General features: G+C 45.9%; 1 protein-coding gene across 1 annotated transcript in view; it reads right to left on the reverse strand.

Moving 5' to 3' along the window:
- PECAM1 (platelet and endothelial cell adhesion molecule 1) overlaps positions 1-20,346 on the reverse strand; it is a 588,149-nt gene that overhangs the window by 367,097 nt on the left and 200,706 nt on the right. The window contains exon 6 of the mRNA XM_078654345.1: positions 8,833-9,096. Within this exon, the coding sequence (XP_078510471.1) occupies positions 8,833-9,096 (264 nt within the window). The remainder of the gene's footprint in view (positions 1-8,832; positions 9,097-20,346) is intronic.

Consider the following 20,346-nt stretch of genomic DNA (forward strand, 5'->3'; position numbering starts at 1 on the left):
CTTCGACCTGGGCTGGTGCGGAAATTATCCCAAGTTTTAAAAAAGGCTCCCCACTAAATCCGGCAAATTATCGGCCAATTAGCCTTATTGATGTTACTCAAAAGATATTTGCTCGTGTTCTCCTGGGGCGACTCCAACCATGGATGGAGGAGATGAACGTCCTAACCCATTTACAAGCAGGATTTAGGTCTAAAACCTCAACCATAGACCAAATCTTTAGATTACAGTTAATCCATTGGAAAACAGTAACTTTGGAAGGGGTTAGCCTTTATCTAACCTTTGTGGACCTTAAGTCCGCCTTTGACTTGGTCCATCGTGACCAGTTATGGGGACTCCTTTACTACATGGGGGTGCCGGTATACCTTTGTCAGGTTTTGAAGCGTTTACATGAAGGTACTTACGCAAGGGTAAGATTTGGCAAGAAAGGAGAATTGACTCCTCCTTTTCCCATGGAGAAAGGGGTGAGGCAGGGATGCGTGTTAGAGCCAACCCTCTTCTCCCTCTTTCTGAACGGTCTAATTGAAACCCTCTTAGCAGTGACGGATATAGATTCACCAAGGTTAGCAAATAGGAAAATACCAGCCCTTATGTTCGCTGACAACACTCTGCTCCTGTCTAAATCACCAATGGGTATGCAGCGCGTTTTGGATGAGTTTTGTGCATTCTGCAGGAATAGGAATAAATGTCCAGAAAACTAAATACATGGTTTTCCACGTTAAAACTACTAATTGTCCGCATTCCCAAATGGATGGTAGATCTCTAGAGAGAGTACCCATTTACGAATATTTGGGCATTACATTGAATGATAAGATGAAGGCCAACCTGAAATTAACACAGTCAACGGGTGGTATCCTGAAAGTTCTTGAAAACTGCTCCCAAAAGGTGGTTGGTCCCCCAGCAGAAATCTACAAAACCCAAGCAAGGGGAGCCTCCCTATATGGAGCGGAACTCTGGGGTCACTGCCCATCTCATACTTTAGTGGTGACCGAGAACACATTTATTAGGCAGTTGTTGGGTCTCCCAAAAAGTACGTCCTTAACCCAACTCAGGATGGATCTGGGTATTGGCCCTATTTCTGATCTAATTGCCTCTCGTCCACCTCTCTTTTGGCACCGCATTTGGAGCACGCCCGAGTTAGTTAACTACAGGGAGGAACTGAGGGACGTCATGTCCAATCTGGGGGCAGCGAACCTACCATGGCTGTCCTATGTTAGCAGTGCCTGTCTCTCATTGGGGTGGGCAAATATGTGGTCAAACCCGGAAGAGACCTGTCCCAGTATTTCTAAAAAGTCATTAGCCCTTGCCTTAAAGAATTTAAACTAGCCCTACTGATCCGGAGCATGAACACACGCCGCCTGACATCAATTTTTCTGGATGTCAAGCAGCAGTATAATCTGAAAATTAGTTTGGACAGTATTCAACCATTCATGGCAAAAAAACAGTTTTTACAATTTAGGCATGGCACACTTCCGCTTCGTGCTTTTACGAACAAATGGAAGGGTGCAACCAAAGCAGATTGTCCAGGTTGTTCCGCCTCGGCTGAAACAGAACTCCATGTAATGCTTTTCTGTCCTGCTTATCATAGGTCTAGATTGAAGTGGGTCCTCCAATTATGCAGAATTTGGGGCTTAGAAACCATATTGAGGTTTTTAGGCTACTCAAATACGAAACACTTCCAATATTTGTAGTCGCTACCTCAAAATTTCTGTTTGCAATGTGGTGTATTTGCAGAGGAATCCTAAAGGGGAAAGAGTTGGGCAAGAGTTTGATGGTGACCCCCTAATTTATTTTACTACTATCTCTTGCTGATATATAACTTGACCTAGAGAACTGGGATGAAATTATTAGTTTTTTTTGTTAAGTAATGTAATTTTAATGTTTTCCTTTGAAACTATTTTTTTAATAGTAGTGTGTTAAAATATGTAAAATGTATTGACTGGGCCTTACTGACAGTCCTGCATGCCAATATCTTGTGGTCGGGTAAATATGCAGTGACAGCTAATAACATGGTAAGATGTAATATACTATTGTTTCAATAATCAAGGGATGTTTTGAATACTTCTCCTGATGGCCCTGCCTGTGCATATTTTATCTTATTTTATGAATTTCAATATGTATTGTGCTTTATGGCTGTATAGCCAAAATAAAGTATTTTTTGACTGACTGACTGACAATGGCTTATTGAATCGAATTCAAGTACGGGTTGAGCGTAATCTGATTTAACGATGCCACGTGACAGGCTGCAGCTAGTAAGGAAGTGCAGATCTTTGATTCAAACGTGTATGACTCCTATAACACAATATGATACATAAAGGACTAGCGTACACTGGCATATTGCCAGCATGTTACAAAGTAGAAGATATAAAAATGAACATGAACTTACCCTCGCTTCCTCCCACCCGATGTTCCTTGTGCTTCAGTCCATCTGTGCTGGTCTACAGCAATTCTCCACACCCATCCAGACGCTGCTCTCATGCTGCTGATAATGATGGGCAGCATGAGAGCAGCACCAGGATTGGCTGGAGCAGGCTGCCTCCACATTCCTGCAGGCACTGGAGTCCTGTATCTGCTCTCAACCCAGCTGTCTAAGACGGCTGGGTGGAGAGGTTTAAAGTGCGCATGTCAGGCTGGCAGTTGCAAGACAGCCAGGCAAAATGACGTGCACAACCTAAACTGATGGAGTGAGAACCACTCTCCTACTGCCAGTCCGGAGCAGTGGCCCCGCTCCCAAACACAGCTCAGCTGGGGAAAGGGAAAAACAAATTGGTAATACATTCATTTTATTAGCCTTTTATGCTTCACCTTTGTTGTGGTGCTGGCAGCAAGGGGGCCACGCTCCTCTGCCCTAACAGAGGATCCGCAGCTGTCTAGTCTACTATTATGCATTGTTCTTATTCCAAAGAGCCTAATGGCATTGATTTTATGCATTTAAATAAGATTGTCTGCATCTGCACTTTACTATTTCTGTATTGAATGTTACCTTTTTGAATTTTTGAATCATGGCTTTCCTAACTTTTGTTTCAGAACTCACTTTTTGAGTCAGTCCTTTGTGTCATTGATTTTATTTTGAAAGGCTGTTTTGAACCTTGTCTCTGAGACACATTGCCTCATGATTCGAGGTTAGCGCCGTCCATGATCCATTCGACTCTTGGACGCACCAGTGAACTGTAAAGGTTTTGGGGTACAGCGCGCCCCCACTTGAAACAACCATTCAGAGGCCTGCAGTGTTTTTCAGCATGGCTTCTTACCTCCTTCTGCCTCCTTGCCTTCCTGTTCCTCTGTCTCGGTGGCACATGTAATAGCCTACGACAGACAAAGGCGGTGACTATGAGCCTCAGAGAGACGGAAATAGCAAATGAGAAGCAAAATGAAGTAGCAGGAAAAGGATATTTATGACCACAGCGCAAAATCTAATAAAGTATAAAACATTATTTACAAATGGCTGCAAGGAGGCTCAAGTCCGGTGGTGAAGCAGAGATAAGTGATGGGCCCACTCCCAAAGCGATCCTTTAAGTAAGGCTGAATATTTTAAAAACTACCGCAGGAACCCATTGAATTTTTCAAGATTTGCAGGTTGATGGAGTCCAAATAATGGCAAAAGGTCAAATATTCAATTTTTTCCATAGCCTTGCTGGGGGTTGTTACTCCCCCCTGTTGCCCCCTCCCAGGGAACTGTGCCACGGAACATTGTTTTTTATATTTGTTTTTAACTTGTGTTTGTTCCAAGCACCCCAAGGCGATGCATCACCTTTGTGGCTGGCAGTAGTGCTGAGGGCACCTCTTCCAGCCTGACTCCCCTCTGGACTATTCTGTTTATCAGTCCGTAGAGCAGGAACTGTGCACTATTTACACTGTATAAAAATTGCCTTTCTGTGGCTAACAACAGGAGTGAATGGCTCAGTTGACAAGAGCTGTGTACTTTTTTTTAAGGAAACTGCTGTTCTGACCAAGGCGGCTGCCCTTCCTCACTAGAATTCAAAAAATGTCGTGATGGAGCTAACCCTTTCCCTGAGAACTTAAAACTCTAAAAGTTCAAGAGGATGTGGTCCGTCTGCTAGACGGCCGACTTTGGTGCTGGAGACCCGGGTTCGAGCCTCGGGGTCGCGTCCACATCCTGTGATTCTCCCCGTGCCTGAATGTGTAATGTAAATACGGTGCTCGTGTAAAGCGCTCTAATACCTCCAGGTCGAGTTCACGCTATATAAATATGCAATCAATCAATCAATCAGGTCATTTGTAGAGCGCACTACTCACCCGTAGGGTCTCAAGGCGCTGGGGGGGGGGGGGGGGGGTGCCGCTACTGCTCGAACAGCCAGGTCTTGAGCTTCTTCCTGAAGGCGAGGTGGTCTTGGGTCAGGCGCAGGTCGGTCGGGAGGGAGTTCCAGGTCTTGGCGGCCAGGTGGGAGAAGGATCTTCCTCCTGTTGTCGCTCTTCGGATGCGGGGGACGGCGGCGAGGGCGTGGTTGGCTGATCTGAGGAGGCGCTTGGGAGTGTAGAAGTTGATCCGGTTGTTGAGGTAGCTCGGGCCTTGGTCGTGTAGGGCTTTGTGCGCGTGGGTGAGGAGACGGAAGGTGATTCTCTTGTTGACCGGGAGCCAGTGTAGATCTCTCAGGTGTCCGGAGATGTGGCTGCGTCGGGGGATGTCGAGGATGAGTCTCGCCGAGGCGTTCTGGATCCGCTGGAGTCTCTTCTGGAGTTTGGCAGTGGTTCCGGCGTAGAGGGCGTTGCCGTAGTCCAGTCGGCTGGTGACGAGGGCCTGGGTGACCGTCTTCCTCGTCTCGGTGGGGATCCACCGGAAGATCTTACGTAGCATGCGCAGGATGTTGAAGCATGACGAGGAGACGGCGTTGACTTGTCCGGTCATGGAGAGGGAGGAGTCCAGGATGAAGCCCAGGTTGCGCGCGTGGTCCGTCGGCTTGGGTGCGGTGCCCAGGGCGGGGGGCCACCAGGAGTCGTCCCAGGCGGAGGGCGTGGAGCCCAGGATGAGGACCTCCGTCTTGTCTGAGTTCAGTTTCAGGCGGCTGGTCGTCATCCATTCGGCTACGTCTCTCATCCCTTCGTGCAGGTTGGCTCTGGCGGTGGCGGGGTCGTTGGTCAGGGAGAGGATCAGCTGGGTGTCGTCAGCGTAGGAGATTATGTTGAGGTTGTGTTGGCGTGCGATGGCCGCAAGGGGGCTCATGTAGACGTTGAAGAGGGTGGGGCTGAGCGAGGACCCTTGAGGGACGCCGCAGATGACTTTGGTGGCCTCTGACTTGTACGGTGGTAGGCGGACTCTTTGTGTTCTTCCGTCGAGGAAGGATGTGATCCATTCCAGTGCCTTCTCCTGGATTCCGATGTTGCTGAGGCGCTGTACTAGGGTGCGGTGGCAGACAGTGTCGAAAGCCGCGGAGAGGTCCAGGAGGATGAGGGCCGCTGTTTCTCCGTTGTCCATCAGAGTTCGAAGGTCGTCGGTGGCGGCGATGAGGGCGGTCTCGGTGCTGTGGTTGGCTCGGAAGCCAGACTGTGAGGGGTCGAGGGATCCATTCGTCTCGAGGAAGGCGGCCAGCTGTTTGTTGACGGTCTTCTCGATGACTTTGGCCGGGAACGGGAGAAGCGAGATGGGACGGTAGTTCTTGAGGTCGGTGGGGTCTGCTGTGGGTTTCTTGAGGAGAGCGCTGAGTTCGGCGTGCTTCCAGCTCTCGGGGAAGGTGGCGGAGTCGAAGGAGGTGTTGATGATGTCCCGCAGGTGGGGTGCGAGGACAGCGTCGGCTTTGTTGAAGACGTGGTGAGGGCAGGGGTCGGTCGGAGATCCGGAATGGATGGAGTTCATGGTGCGGATGGTGTCTTCGGTGCTGATCGGGGTCCAGGTGCGGAGGGTGGTGGTGGGTGGCGTCGTTGCGGTTGTGGCTTGCGTTGGTTGGTTGTTGAAGCTGTTGTGTATGTCCGTGATCTTGTTGTGGAAGTAGGACGCGAGGGAGTTGCAGAGTTCTTGCGACGGGGTGATGTCATTGTTTCCGGCGTTGGGGTTGGATAGCTCTTTCACGATGCTGAGGAGTTCCTTGCAGTTGTGTGCGTTGTTGTCCAGCCGGTCCTTGTATGCATTTTTCTTGGTGGCGCGGATCAGTTGGTGGTGTTTCCGGGTGGCGAGCTTGAGGGTGGTCATGTTGTCCGTCGTTGGTTCCCTTCTCCAGGCTTTCTCGAGGGCTCGACAGTTCTTCTTGGAGCTCTTGAGTTCGTCGGTGAACCATGGTGTTTTTCTGCTGCAGGATCTGCTGGGTGGGGTTCTCAGAGGGGCGAGTTCGTCCGCGCAGTCGTTGATCCATTTCGTGAGGTTGTCGGCGGCCTGGCTGGGGTTCGCTGAGTTGGCGGGAGGGTGCTGGCTCAGGGAAGCGGTGAGCTGGTTGGCTGTGATCTTGTTCCAGCTTCTTCGAGCAACCTGTTGCTGGTGGTGGTGGATCGTCGTTCTTCTGAAGGTGAAGTGGACGCAGCTGTGGTCCGTCCAGTGGAGTCCTGTTGCGTGGCTGAAGGTGACGTCTTTGCTGGATGAGAAGACGGCGTCGAGTGTGTGTCCGGCGAGGTGGGTGGGGGTGGTAACCAGTTGCTTGAGTCCGAGGTTGTCGAGGTTGTCGAGCAGGCTGATGGTGTTGCAGTCGTTGTTGTTCTCCAGGTGGAAGTTGAGGTCCCCCAGGAGGATGTAGTCGGCGGAGGGGAGAGCGTGCGGGCTGACGAAGTCGGCGATGTCCTCGCTGAATCGTGTGCGTGGTCCAGGGGGTCGGTAGATCAAGGTGCCTCTGAGGGTGGTCTTCGGGTTGGTGTGGATCTGGAAGTGCAGGTGTTCAGCGGTGGTGAGGGTGTCATCGGTGTTGGTAGTGATGCGGATGGTGTCTCTGTGGATGATGGCGATGCCTCCTCCGGTCTGGTTGTCGCGGTCTCTTCGGGTGATCTTGTAGCCCTCTGGGATGGCGATGGCGATGTCTGGGGCTGAGGAGGCGTTCATCCAGGTCTCGAAAAGCCTCGAAAAAACAATTTGTCACTGGTACATTTCGAGTTTGGAGTAGTTCCGTTTGCACAGAAGGGCTCAAGAAAGACTAGCTGTGAGATTAGCCTCACCACTGGTACTGGACAGAGCTGGGACTGGAAAACATTTACTCTGGGAGTTCATAAATTGGGGGTCAAAGTATGACAATGAAAAGGGAGTGCAGTCTTAAGGGGCCGAGCCATCAAAAGCAGAGCCCGACAGTCAATTTATCAACAGGTACGTGGATTTGTAAAAAAAAAACTCTGCCACAAATGGCTGCCAGGACAAATGTGATCTGGCTTAATTTGTCACATGGGCTGCATTTTAAAATATCTTATGAGGTTACGGCACCTGCTGCAGAGATCTCTGTGTACCCAACAAATCTTAGGGTACAATACTAGTAGGATAACTCTGGTGGTTAGTGCAGTTGCTGATGAGACCTGTATTTTCGTTTTAACTCATAATAGACCAGAGGGTTAATATTTCTCAAGCAAAGCACAGTAATATGCCGATGACAGATTTTTATTTTATGAGGATAGGTGAGTGAGTTACTGCTTTTGAAACAGCGCTGCTTTGGTTACTGCAGTTCATAAACTGCAATCCTTCTAATATAGCACAGAGAGCTATGCACTAGCAACAAGGCGCTGCATGCAGACTGCAAGGCATGGGCTTAGAACCTTGTTTGTTTCCCAATCAGTCATTATTCAATGGCTGTTAAAAAAGGGTTGCGTTGAGTAGACTTATTTTTACAGACTCCGTTACGTTTTCAATCCTGACATCGAGTTGTACTCTTAACATTTAATGCCTACTAGTATTAACGACATGTGACGCAGACACCTTGTAACCCTCACTGTCATATGTAACACATCCTGTACATTGATTTTCACGCGTTTGATTTATTGTTAATGTGTGCACGGTATGTAAAGTGCTCTACCAGCCTACATTGGGATGAGTAACACTATTAAGAAATGAATGTAAAACAATTAGTAAGTGCTGTTTAAATTGTTATTTGTGTAACTACTCAGACAGACAGATACATCTGACTTTCCTACAGTGCTTGCATATGACTTGTATATCAGGGTTGAACAAAGTCAAAACCTGCCTCCAACGCTTCCCTTAAATACCTGTAAAGTGATAACCTGTGAGCCGTAGCTTTTCTCCACTACATTGTCATTTTAGGTGAAGCAGCTCCAAATAGCTTCCAGCCAGGATCACACTCAAAACAAGAGGAGGGGCTTAAATTTGGACTTTGTTTATGGGCCCAGCTGGAAATGAAAATAAGAAAGCCACTACCCTGCCTGCAGGCTGCTGCTCGGGATGAAAAGCAGCCAGTTTGCGGGTGCTGCTGATTGTGTCCTGGTGAATGTAAATTATACCGGAATGCAGTCAGCATATGTCTCTAGGTCCAGGCGGCATCTAGTTCTGGCTCAATAATAGCTGCCGGATCCTGGATCCTGCTAGATCCCCCTCATTTCCTGTGCTGGTCCTGAAATATCTTTACCTAACCTCAGCAACTTGAACACAACGGTGTGATACAAAACCTTATAATATGTAAAACACTTATCTGCTGTACCAAACTCTCATAGGACCATGCCCATGTGAAGCGCACGAGCTAGTAGTACCTCTAGAAGTCAATAGCAATACAGCTGATGGAACATGATGGGCCTTCCCTTTAGCGCACCTCCCTGTTGGTCACATACACTCTCAGGCTCTTCTAAGTTGTGTCTCCTGTGGCTAATTTGCCAGTCTTCTGTCTGGCAAGCTCAGGACCTCATATGTAAACAGCAGTTTTTCCAAACCACAGTTTATTGCCAAAGTCGCCTTATCAAACGTACCGTAAACTAATATTCGCACCGCTCTGCTCATCTTGGTGATGTTCTGCATCGTGACTCCACAGACGTAGGAGCCGCTATCCTTCTCCTCAGCTTTTTTGCTGAACTTGCCATACTGTTTCATCTGGATTCTTGGTGTCCTGTCCTTCTCAAGGAAAAAATTTAGGAAAGTCTGATTTTGATCAGCGATGAAACATGAAAGCGACAAGTCGCCATCTTCACTGATGTCTGTCGATGATGCGACCAGGCGTGGCCTAGAAAAGAGCTCTAAAAAAGAGGAAAAGACAACAAATTACAATATTGTGTTTTGGCAAATAAAGATATAAAAGAGGACAATCAATAACAAAATCATAATCATGCAAAGTTTCACTAATGGATTATGAATGAATGAATGAATGCAGTTATAGAGCGCACAGCCACTCAGAAAGAGTGTCCTGGTGCTAAAATAGACTCCATCTAACCTGATAACGCCCCTGGATGCGGGAACCAGTTTTTAAGTCACTTCTAAAAGAAAGATGGCCAGGTCAGTTGCGGAGTAGCCAGGTTTTGAGAAATTTCTCAAAAATGGCTAGGTCGGTCAAAGTTGTGAGAGTCATTGGAAGAAGAGTCAGCGAGCACTCAGGCAGGGTATTATCTTACTGCTGAATACTTTGTGAGAGGACATTTCAAAACCGATTTGCTGAATACTTTGTTAGAGGACTTTCAAAATCGTTTTAATTGAATTAATTGAATAGAAAATTTTAAAAATTGCATGTGTATTAAATAATTGTATTTGTGTTTTAAAAATCACTAAATTGCACGCAGCATACCTGTCGCTTACACGCATTCACCCCAGCACACACACGCTCGATACCTGCCGATTTAGGGCAAGGCACCGAGCAGCAGGGAATTAGTGGCGGCCATTTTGGGGCAGGACAGAGCGGTGAGAGCGCTCTAGTCTCGGCGATAAAAGGAGCCCCCAGGCAGTGTCTTGCGAGTCAGCGAGCACTCAGGCAGGGTATTATCTTACTGCTGAATACTTTGTGAGAGGACATTTCAAAACCGATTTGCTGAATACTTTGTTAGAGGACTTTCAAAATCGTTTTAATTGAATAGAAAATTTTAAAAATTGCATGTGTATTAAATAATTGTATTTGTGTTTTAAAAATCACTAAATTGCACGCAGCATACCTGTCGCTTACACGCAATCACCCCAGCACACACACGCTCGATACCTGCCGATTTAGGGCAAGGCACCGAGCAGCAGGGAATTAGTGGCGGCCATTTTGGGGCGGGACAGAGCGGTGAGAGCGCTCTAGTCTCGGCGATATAAGGAAACAGTCCCTCTCCGCGTTAGCGGACGCGTTTCAGCGGACGCGCCTCGTCATCGCCAGAGTCCAGCCAGAGTCAGCCCGTCTGTGCCCGTCCGGGCCAGGCCGGGGCATAGGGCACTAATCTCTGCTCCTTCTTCATCAGATATGCTAACAGGTGCCCAAATTAGGGCGTTACGCCCCAGGAGCCATGATACCTGCATAACTCTAAACCCGCTATTAGCTGGTGTACAAACATGCCCTGAATGTACCCTTTCTTTGTCGAACTATCAGCCCTATTCTGACACCCCTCAAGGTACTGTTTTTAAATCTTATCAGCAGAGAGAGAGTTCTATCAATCTCACATTCTACTTGATAAATTGTCGTTCACTATCACAACACAAATTAGATATTTTTCATCTCTTGATTGAAAAAAAGCCCATCGCCATATTTTTAACTGAGACGTGGCTGCATGATGGATCAGGCCCAGATGTTGCAACTGCCCTCCCCCCGAGCTACGCTATTGCAAGGAGGGATCGGGTAGGCCAAACAGGAGGGGGTATCGCCATTATTTACAACAGAGACTATGTGTGCAACTTTGAACCTGCAGATATCCCTAACTGCGAAGCGGCATCCTTTAAAATGACCCTCAGTCCAAATTTTACCTTCTCTGGCTTACTGATCTACCGACCGCCAGTAAATAATCCCTCTTGGTCAGATAATTTGGCAAACTTTATCCTACCACAACATCTGAAAGCTCAAAACTTCACTGTACTTGGAGATTTAAATCTTCATTTAGAAGATGACAAAAACAAGACCTGCAAAAACTTATTAGATGACTTCATAGTTTTAGATATGACGCTACGTAATAGGGGTCCAACTCACAAAGCTGGACACTTGTTAGACCCTATTATATCAAATATGAAAGAACTTTCTTGGCTTAACACTACCCCTGTTCTCTGGTCAGACCATTTCCTATTAAGTTTCGCTATTTCACTTAAACCTACCAAATGTCCAGTTACGACTCCTTCAGAATCTTTTAGGAGAAACTGGAAATCTCTAAACTTGGAGGATCTCAACAATGCTTTGAAGAAAGATCACCCATGTTTAGTTGGAGATATGGATAGCATTGCAGAGTCTACACAAATATGGTTAACTGGTGCAGTTAATACTTGCCTGCCGCTAGCCCGTTGCAAAGGGAAAGTACATCGTCCTCCCGCCCCCTGGTTCACAGATGCTCTGCAAGACTCTAGAGAGGCAGTGGCGTAAAAACGATGAACTTCAGAAAAAAGAAGCTTATCGAAAGGCCAGAAACAACTATCACTCTGCATGCATGAAAGCCAAAGCATGCTATGTCACCAACACGATTAACATGGCTGTAAATAAATCCCAGACTCTCTTCAATACTGTAAAAGAGTTGGCTGGTGAGAATTCGAGAGCGGAACCTACCCCTCTTAATACCCAGCAATGCCAGGACTTGGCTGCTTTTTTCACTGACAAGATTGAGAACATTGTCTCTAATATAAAAAAGGACAGCATGACCATATACAAGAAAGACAACACCTCCCAAGTTCCCAAAGGAAACTGTCATCTTGAAGCTTGGCCTCCCATCAAACTGGACATACTGAAGGAATTATTAAAATCGATCAAATCAGGTTCCCCACGTGACCCTATTCCTATCAGTATCATAAGACATTTAGAGGACTCCGCCCTGACTTCCATAGCAGAGATACTGAACGCCTCCATAGAGCAAGCTACAGTGCCTGCTCTATGGAAACATGCTATGGTCAGTCCCCTACTTAAAAAGCCAGCCGCCGACCCTATGATACTGGCCAATTATCGTCCAATCTCTTTATTGCCTGCCTTTTCTAAAATTTTAGAGAGGCATATTCATAAAGCACTTTCAACCTATGTGGAAAATAACGAGCTCCTTCATTCGTCCCAATCTGGGTTTAGGAGTGGTTATTCCACTGAGACAGCCCTGCTTGGGGTCACAGAAAAGATCAGGGAGCTTATGGATGATGGCCAAACGGTAGCATTGGTTTTGTTGGATCTTAGTGCGGCCTTCGACACCATTTCTCACTCCATACTGCTTGGCAGGCTCGGGGAGAATGGTGTCGAGGGCAAAGCACTGGAGTGGGTTAGATCTTACTTATCCCTCCGCACTTTCCAGATCTCCTCTTCGGAGGCATGCTCTGAGGTATTCCACTCTCCTCATGGTGTGCCTCAGGGATCGATCCTGAGTCCTTTGTTTTTTAATTTGTACCTACGTCCACTGGCCAATCTTGCAGAAAACTTTGGTCTTAGTTTAATGACCTATGCAGATGATTCCCAAATCTTGTTTTCACTCTCCAAATCTGACTTGTCTGCTCCATCTGCATTAAAAATAGGCCTTCAGGAAATATTTAGTTGGATGTCAGCAAACCAACTTAAATTAAATGGGGAGAAAACAGAGGTCCTCCTCTTAGGGAATAGTAAAGATCTCTGGAGTGATTCCCATTGGCCAGCGTCATTAGGTAAACTTCCACCTCCAGCCTCTCAGGCTAGAAACCTTGGGGTCATCATAGATGACAGTCTATCTATGAGTCAGCAGGCAAACAAAGTGGCAGGTATATGTTTTACCATTCTTAAATGGTTACGCAAAATTGTCTGGATGTTGCCATCTACTACCCAGAAGACCGTAGTCAATGCCTTAGTGACATCTCGGCTTGATTACGGTAACATCTTGTATCTGGGCTCAAACAAAGCAGTAATAAAACGTCTGCAACTGGTGCAGCATGCTGCGGCCAGACTGCTTTGCAGAATCCCTAGATCCGCTAGGATCACCAAACATCTTAGAGACTTGCATTGGCTCAGGGTTGAGAACCGAATTCGTTTCAAAGCCCTGAGCTACCTATTTAAAATCAAAGCTGGCACTGCTCCCAAATACATACAGGACCTTGCTAAGCCCTACCTCCCAAATCGCAGTCTTCGTTCATGCACAGCTGCGAACTTTGTGGTACCGAGGTTCAAACGGGCCAGAATAGGCGGGAGATCCTTTTCCTACCTGGGCCCAACGCTGTGGAACACACTGCCCATTCATATACGCAAGGAGGAAAGCTATATGAATTTCAGAAAAAGTGTAAAAACTTGGTTGTTTGAGTTCAACAAATAAGTGTATTGACTGTATCTCCTTCCAGATGTTTTTTGTGTCTTGCTGGTCTGGCGCCGGGAAACCCTTTGTGGGTAGCTGTGCGCCTTACAAGTGCTATAAAATAAATAAATAAGAAGCTTTCAGCCTTGGGCTCCCTGGAACCTAAAAGAACTGCTGCCCGACCGGGGGCTGCGTATTCTGGGAACGGAAGCCAGGCCCATTGTGGATGACCTCAAGGTTCTTGGTGGCGCATAATGGGTTAATCTCCTTCTGAGATACCCCGCGCCACTCCCATGTAGGGCCTTGAAAAATAGCACCAAAGTTTTAAACGTAATCCTCTTTTGTACTTGTAGCCAGTGTAATGCCTTGAGGTGTTGGGATATATGAGTCCTGGGCTTTAGCATAAGAACCACTCTAGCGGCTGCATTTTGGGCCACCAGTAAGCGATTTAGCAGACACTCAGGAAGGCCTAGGTACACGACATTTACGTAGTCCAATCTGGAAGTAACCAATGCCTGGACTACGGTCTTCCTGTGATCTAGTGGCTGAAGGGGAAGAAATTTGCTCAGCGTACGCAGAAGGCCGAAGCAAGTGCCTACTACCGTTTGGACTTGGGATCTCATCGAGAGGGCACCATCCATCCTAATGCCCAGATGTTTTACAATATCTTGCTCAGAGAGAGGAGGTGAGATATCCTGCGTGCGTGTGCTTTTTGGCAGCCTGAGACCTTCGTACGCATTGCCCCGGGACTGTGTGGCCCGAAACTCAACCAAGTCTCAGCGGCGCTTTGTTTGTGTGCAGTCTGAGACTGCCGTTGGGGTTCATGGTGCTGGTTGGAAAGTGCCCCGTGACTGCAGTGCCCCCACAGCGTGAATCATCGTCCATGCTGCTGTGAAGTGTTTGTGGCCGAGCCGTCATCGTAACGGAGGATGCGGATCAAGAACGCCGCCGCCGGCCAGAGCGCAACGTGCTGAAGGATTTCGTAAAGCTAAGAAAGTTGTGAGGTAATCGTGATCGCAGTTCGCAAGAGGAAGCTGCCCAAGATTGTCAGCAATGACGAAGGCAGAGCCGTAACCTGTGCGGCTACAGCGTTGCCTTGCATCGGAGCTGCGTCGTCATCGGGAGCACCCAGCAGGACGTCCGACGAGTGGGGAGAGAGAGAAAGAGCGAGGCAGCGCATCCCCCATGTAAGGCTTGGACTCCGGTTGGGAGCCGCAAATGTGTGTGGCCTGGGGAGGTGCAGGAGGAGTAAAGGTGTGCTTCCGTCTCTCTCCCGCTGCATCGCGTTAGACACGCTGAGTCCTCAAGCGGCGAGGACCTGCCCGGCTGTACCGGGCCGCCCTCGGAAGTTCAGGATTGTTGTCTGTGGTTGGGGCCTAGTGGTGCCCGTGCTAATTGCGTCGATTGGCCTGATATTATTCCTGCATTACGAACTGCCTTATTACTTGCATTAGGGACTGTATTATTCCTGCATTACGAACTGCCTGATTACGTGCATTAAGGAGTGTGTTATACTTGCATTACGAACTGCCTTATTATGTGCATTGAGGATTGAGTCATTCTCGCATTACGAACTGCTGTTATACTTGCATTAAGGAGTGCGTTATACTTGCATTACGGGCTGCCTTACTAGGTGCATTGAGGATTGCATTACGAACTGCCTGTTTACTTAGATTGAGGATTGCATTATTCATGCATTACAAACTGCATTAGTCTGACAATACGAACTGCATTACGAACTGCATAACATTGCATTAGGACTCCATTTGAACATCGTGAACTGCTCATTAACACCGCAAGAACCTACAAATGTTTGTTGGCCTAATAACTGGGAAAGTGAAATATTACTAATATGCATATGTTGGATTGTTATAGTTTGGTCTTACCATATTTTTCTTCTTGATATTTTCATCCATCAGTGTGGTGTCCATTTGTGGTGTTATCACTGTGTCACTGGGAGTGTGGTTGCAAATACTTTACACATTGCATTGAAGATAAGCCTGGCTGCTCGTGCCAAGCTACCAGGGGGTGAGCAGGGGTTTTCAAAGAGGGTGTCCCTGACTAGAATCAAGGGTCCCTATTTGGACTAAGGTAACTGCCTCAGCCAACTAGTGACCCCCAGTTCTAGTATAATTGCCTATGTGAATTCTGTCTCAGGTTTATCCCATATTGAATGCCACAGTATAATAGGTTTGAGTAACAGCATGTCTTCCAGGCGAGTTAACTCCACTTCCTTGTGATAATAGAAGATGATGATGAGTCGCCTTTATTAGGCGTTTTCCTTAACCTGTAAAGGGCTACTAGGCATATAACTTCACACACCCCAGCCATATATTGCAGCTGACAATGCTCTCATTTTATAGATGGTAATCATTTTCCTAATAGGGTGGCATCCAAGTTTACTAGAAAACCTGAACACATCCTCTGAACATTTTTTTAAATCAACTTCCTATTGAAGTAATTTTCACATATATGCATTCTTTAAAATTAATTTAACAAATACAATTACCAGCACCTTAGTCAAAAGTTAAACCTCCCAAAACCTGAACATTACCATAGGCAGGTAGTGCATGTAGACTAGAAACTATACAGTATCAGGCCATTGTTGGGCGGTTTCTGAGGGAGGTTACAGGAGATCTCCATGACAATTCCGGTCAGTGTGGGTGTCATGGAGACCTCTCTAACAAGGGCCTTGGTCTGCTGCAGGGATCGTTGGTCAATCGTGATGCATATACATTACATGAAGAAACAATAGTGAAAAGTCTGTAGATGATGCACAGAACAATCACAAAGAATCAATTAATAATCTCATAATTCACAATACAATGCAGAAAAACCACACTGACTTAGTACAAAGTTGCAAAGTTTGCCTATAAATTGTGACACCACACAATATCAGAAAGACACAAAGTATCAAAAGCAAACAAAAAGTACATATACTGAGTACCGAGCCAGCAGTCAAAGTATAATGTTTGCAAGTATTACCTGTCTATAATCACTGTACTGTACGTAATCACGTATTCAGAAAGAATATGAATCGCAATTCTCTTTTACTAGAAGCAGAGATCAATGTTATCCTGTGGTTGTGGTTCGGATTCTTGGGCCTTCCATAAATGTATGGCCCCCATAGAACCTATCAGTCACTGCAGTGATTATAGAAGAATGCACACAATGTGCAGGCCATGGACCTCTCTTGCAGGAAACAACCAATCAATGCTACTCTATGGGAGGAGATTTGAATACCTCTTCTGCACTCCACATTCGTATCTCTCTTAGGCTTGAGTTCAATAAAACCATTATGGCATAAATCAGGTGAAAATATGTGTCGGAGCTAAATGGGATATATTACTGCATGTAGTTTTACCACAAGGGATGACAGCACATGCAGGTTTACTGCATGGGAAGCTAGAGCGTGTCAGTGTTACAGGTTCAGACAACTTATCGGCTTGACATGAGGAGCACAAACCACACGCCGTCTTCCATTTGAGATGCCCTATAATCAAACATTGGGATACATACTACCGTACCCTCCTCGCAGCCCTCCATTATTTGCTGCTGGCTCTACCAGCATACAGTGGACATGGCACACCGGTTGGCACAGCCCGCATTTCGAGGTACTGAAACAAGTCAGGAACTTTATGCACTTGGTGACATGCAACAATACACCGATTGTGTCCCAGGGTCAGCGAGCAAGTGTTCCACAATCACAGGATGCAGCACACCATGAATGTACCAATGGTCTTGAATGCACACCTATGCTTTACGCATTGCTGTACCAGATTGTTGGGTTTCACCCATGACTCCATTGTCCAGAGGAACTACTGCATGCCCACACTAAGTACACACATCACATGCTCAAAACATGGAAGTTTTAAAACTGCTCTAAAGTTTCCTAATGTGAGTATTGCTCTGATAGATAAGGGAAGAGAGTTCCATAATTTTGGACTTGACTTAAACTAAAACTGAAGCCTAGGGATTGAAAGGCAGGCCTGGCGCTGATTGCAATTAGAGGTTCCAGTGTTATCCTGTTATCAGTAGTAAAACTATTTTCTTTTTATTAGTCTAGAGTATAGACAAGAAGATTGATCTAGGTGGATGGGGCAATGTATAGCTCTTGCATCTCACAGAAGTTCCCTCAGGTTTTCTTATTCTCCACTTCTAACTGACACTAGTGCATCCAGTCTTGTATTTTAGGAATCGGTCATGAAGGGCGGAACAAGAGTTAAAACCTGATACCTGAATATACACTTGCATCTTATCTGCATAAGATTGTACCTTTTTCCAATGAACTGGCAAAAAACTGGGCAGCAGAGCCGCATAAACATTGATGAATACTGGGAAGAGGCAGGGACCCCATGGTACACCACAGTCTGGAGCAAAAGATTTTTAAAGAAAGGACCCTAGACACACCTACTGTGACCTGTAGGTCAGAAATGATCTGAGCTATTTGATAGCGGTCAGCCCTGCTTGTACCTACTCGGCTAATCTCTGGAGGAAAATTTAACAGTTTGTGGTATAAGAGACCCCTGACAGGTCTAACATGATCAGGATGCAGCCTGTCCCTTCATCTGTACACCTCAGGGTGCCACCCAAAAACCCAACTGTGCACTTTTACCTAAAGGTTAAGTTTAAAACCAGACAGGCAAATGGAGAGACAGTTAGTACCATCCAGGTGGTGTTGAGGAACAGCCAGTCTCTCCATGAATTTGGCTATGGTGGCAGATTAGTTATGGGCCTAAATGTTTGAGTCTCTAACACAACCCTCTTGGAAAGATCTACTATTCAAAGTCTGGGCCACAAAGTATCCCATCAATCTCTGAGATATTTAGAAACGAAAGAGTGAAAGAAGGAACCACAGATTATTTAAATGCCAAGAACGTCATGGGTAACACAGAAACAAGCATACAATATGACAACTATAACGACACACAACACATATGAGAAAGTATTTGGACTGTTGAAAACATGTTTCCCAACCGCACTGGTGGAACCTTACGGTACAAATCAGATTAGGTCTGTGACAGAGTTCTAATTTGTTGTATCCTGCACAACATTGATGTAAGCTGAAGTGTACAAATGCCTGAGGAAAAGGGGGAGATATGAAATATGGGTGCTGGTGAGGAGGAAGTAAAAGTGACACATGTCCGCCATCAGCAGTATTCCCATATGACCTGTCCTACCACCCACCCTAGCCTCAACAATTCCCATACATTAGCAGCTCAATTCTTCCACTCACCCTAAATTCAATTGGCTTTTCCCCTGACTCCCATGTTCATCCACCTTAACCCCCGAAACCACTGATCCATAGCAGGTCTATCCTACTAACCACAAGGCCCATCGCCTGACTGCTAAGTAGTACCACCCACTCTATCTTACCTTCTCAGTAAACCCCACGGCCTTTGCAGCTAAATTCTAATACCTAACCTAGCTCCAATCAACCATGTCCAGGCTTCTCTATCCTGCCACCCGTCCTAATCCATCACCCACTGTGCCCTACCAGCTCAATCTTATCACCCACCCTAGCCATTACTGGCCCATTCCCTGTCTGCTCTGTCCTGTCACCTACCCTAACCACAAAATCCCTTGTTATATTCTGGTCATCTCTTTCCCTGCTGCTCAGCCTGTGTGTGTGTGATGTCATTAGAATGTTCGTGTATGCATGGTTTGAATGTGTGGTCAGTTTGAATGAGTGGGGCTGAGCAGCTAGATGCTGCTCCCGGTGGGGCCTACCTTTCTACCAACTTTTAATTAATAAACCTACTTAAGAACATCTACGGCTATTGAATCTACTTACATTACAAAGTACCTTCAATCATTGCAACAATGGCGACGAGGGAGAAAGAACTACGCATGCAGGAACTACATTTGGAACATGAAACATGGAACTACTAAGATGATTACCAATTAACTGTAAAAAATAAAAAAAAAGCTTAAAAAGTCAAGTAACGCTTTTGATGCCCCACCGGTGTCATGTTACATCTGACAGCCTACTGAAGACATCCTTTTTAAAGGTATGTTTCGAGCGTTGGACTTTGTGTGCCCTATTTGTTTTGACTTGCTGATTTATTATCGAGGCCGTCGGAATTTCAGAGTTAGACCGAGCCTCAGTGTCACGTCAGCGTCATGGAGCGTCGAGATTACGCATGACTGAGTGCTTAAGTCCTTCTTTCATTGTGCTCCTGTCACCTCAGTTACATCGAGTGGACTTTCCAAGCGTTCTTCAAGAGGAAGGTATTGTTTCGAGTTGCATTTTAATCGATATGGATTTTGAGATTGCCACAGATCGCTCAACGGAACTGTCTTCTTTAAGAACTTCCAACATGACAAATTCGATATTATTCACTTTATTATTGGGCACGCTTGAAGTACTGTATTTTAAATTCTTTTCCATCTGCGCCACCTACTGTCTAATTTTCATCATTGCACATCAACAAGAAAATATTATCCATGCGATTTAGACACTGTGAATTCAATTCTTGGAATGTTATTTACCTGCCTTGCTGGAGAAGTGGAGCTGTTTATCGTGATAACGGTGACTACTTTTATTGTTTTAGTTTCTTATTTTGAATTATATGTTAATCACATGTGTATTGGTGATGATATGTTTACAGTAGTTTACATGTTTATGTTCAGAGGGACTGATTTAGTTTACTTTTACTGTTTAAGTGCTGAGATGTTTATTCAAGTGCTCCTTTACTGTCATTTTAATGGATTAATGTACGTTTACTGAATTGAGCTACTTATGTACTGAAACCTTTGTTCAGGTGCTCATTTGATTTCTTTAAGTGATAATTTTAGTGGTCATGTGTTACTATGCAGAGTCGTGGAAGTGCTAAATTTTTCTTTTATGGTAATGAACCACATATGTGCTCAATTTATTTGAGGTGTTCATTCTTTATTGTATTTACTTTAATTGGTTGAGCCATATAAGTGCGCAATTTGAGTTGGGATGCTCAATTTAATTTATTTCTAGTGATCATTAGTAGGAGCGTGGGATACTGATATATGTTTTGGAACTACTTTTGGTAAGTGATGAGATTTATTTATGCTGTATGTTTTTAATTAACCACTTTTTCTTAGTGCTCTATTCTATAG

This window comes from Lissotriton helveticus, chromosome 7, assembly GCF_964261635.1.
Source record: "Lissotriton helveticus chromosome 7, aLisHel1.1, whole genome shotgun sequence".
Taxonomy (NCBI): domain Eukaryota; kingdom Metazoa; phylum Chordata; class Amphibia; order Caudata; family Salamandridae; genus Lissotriton; species Lissotriton helveticus.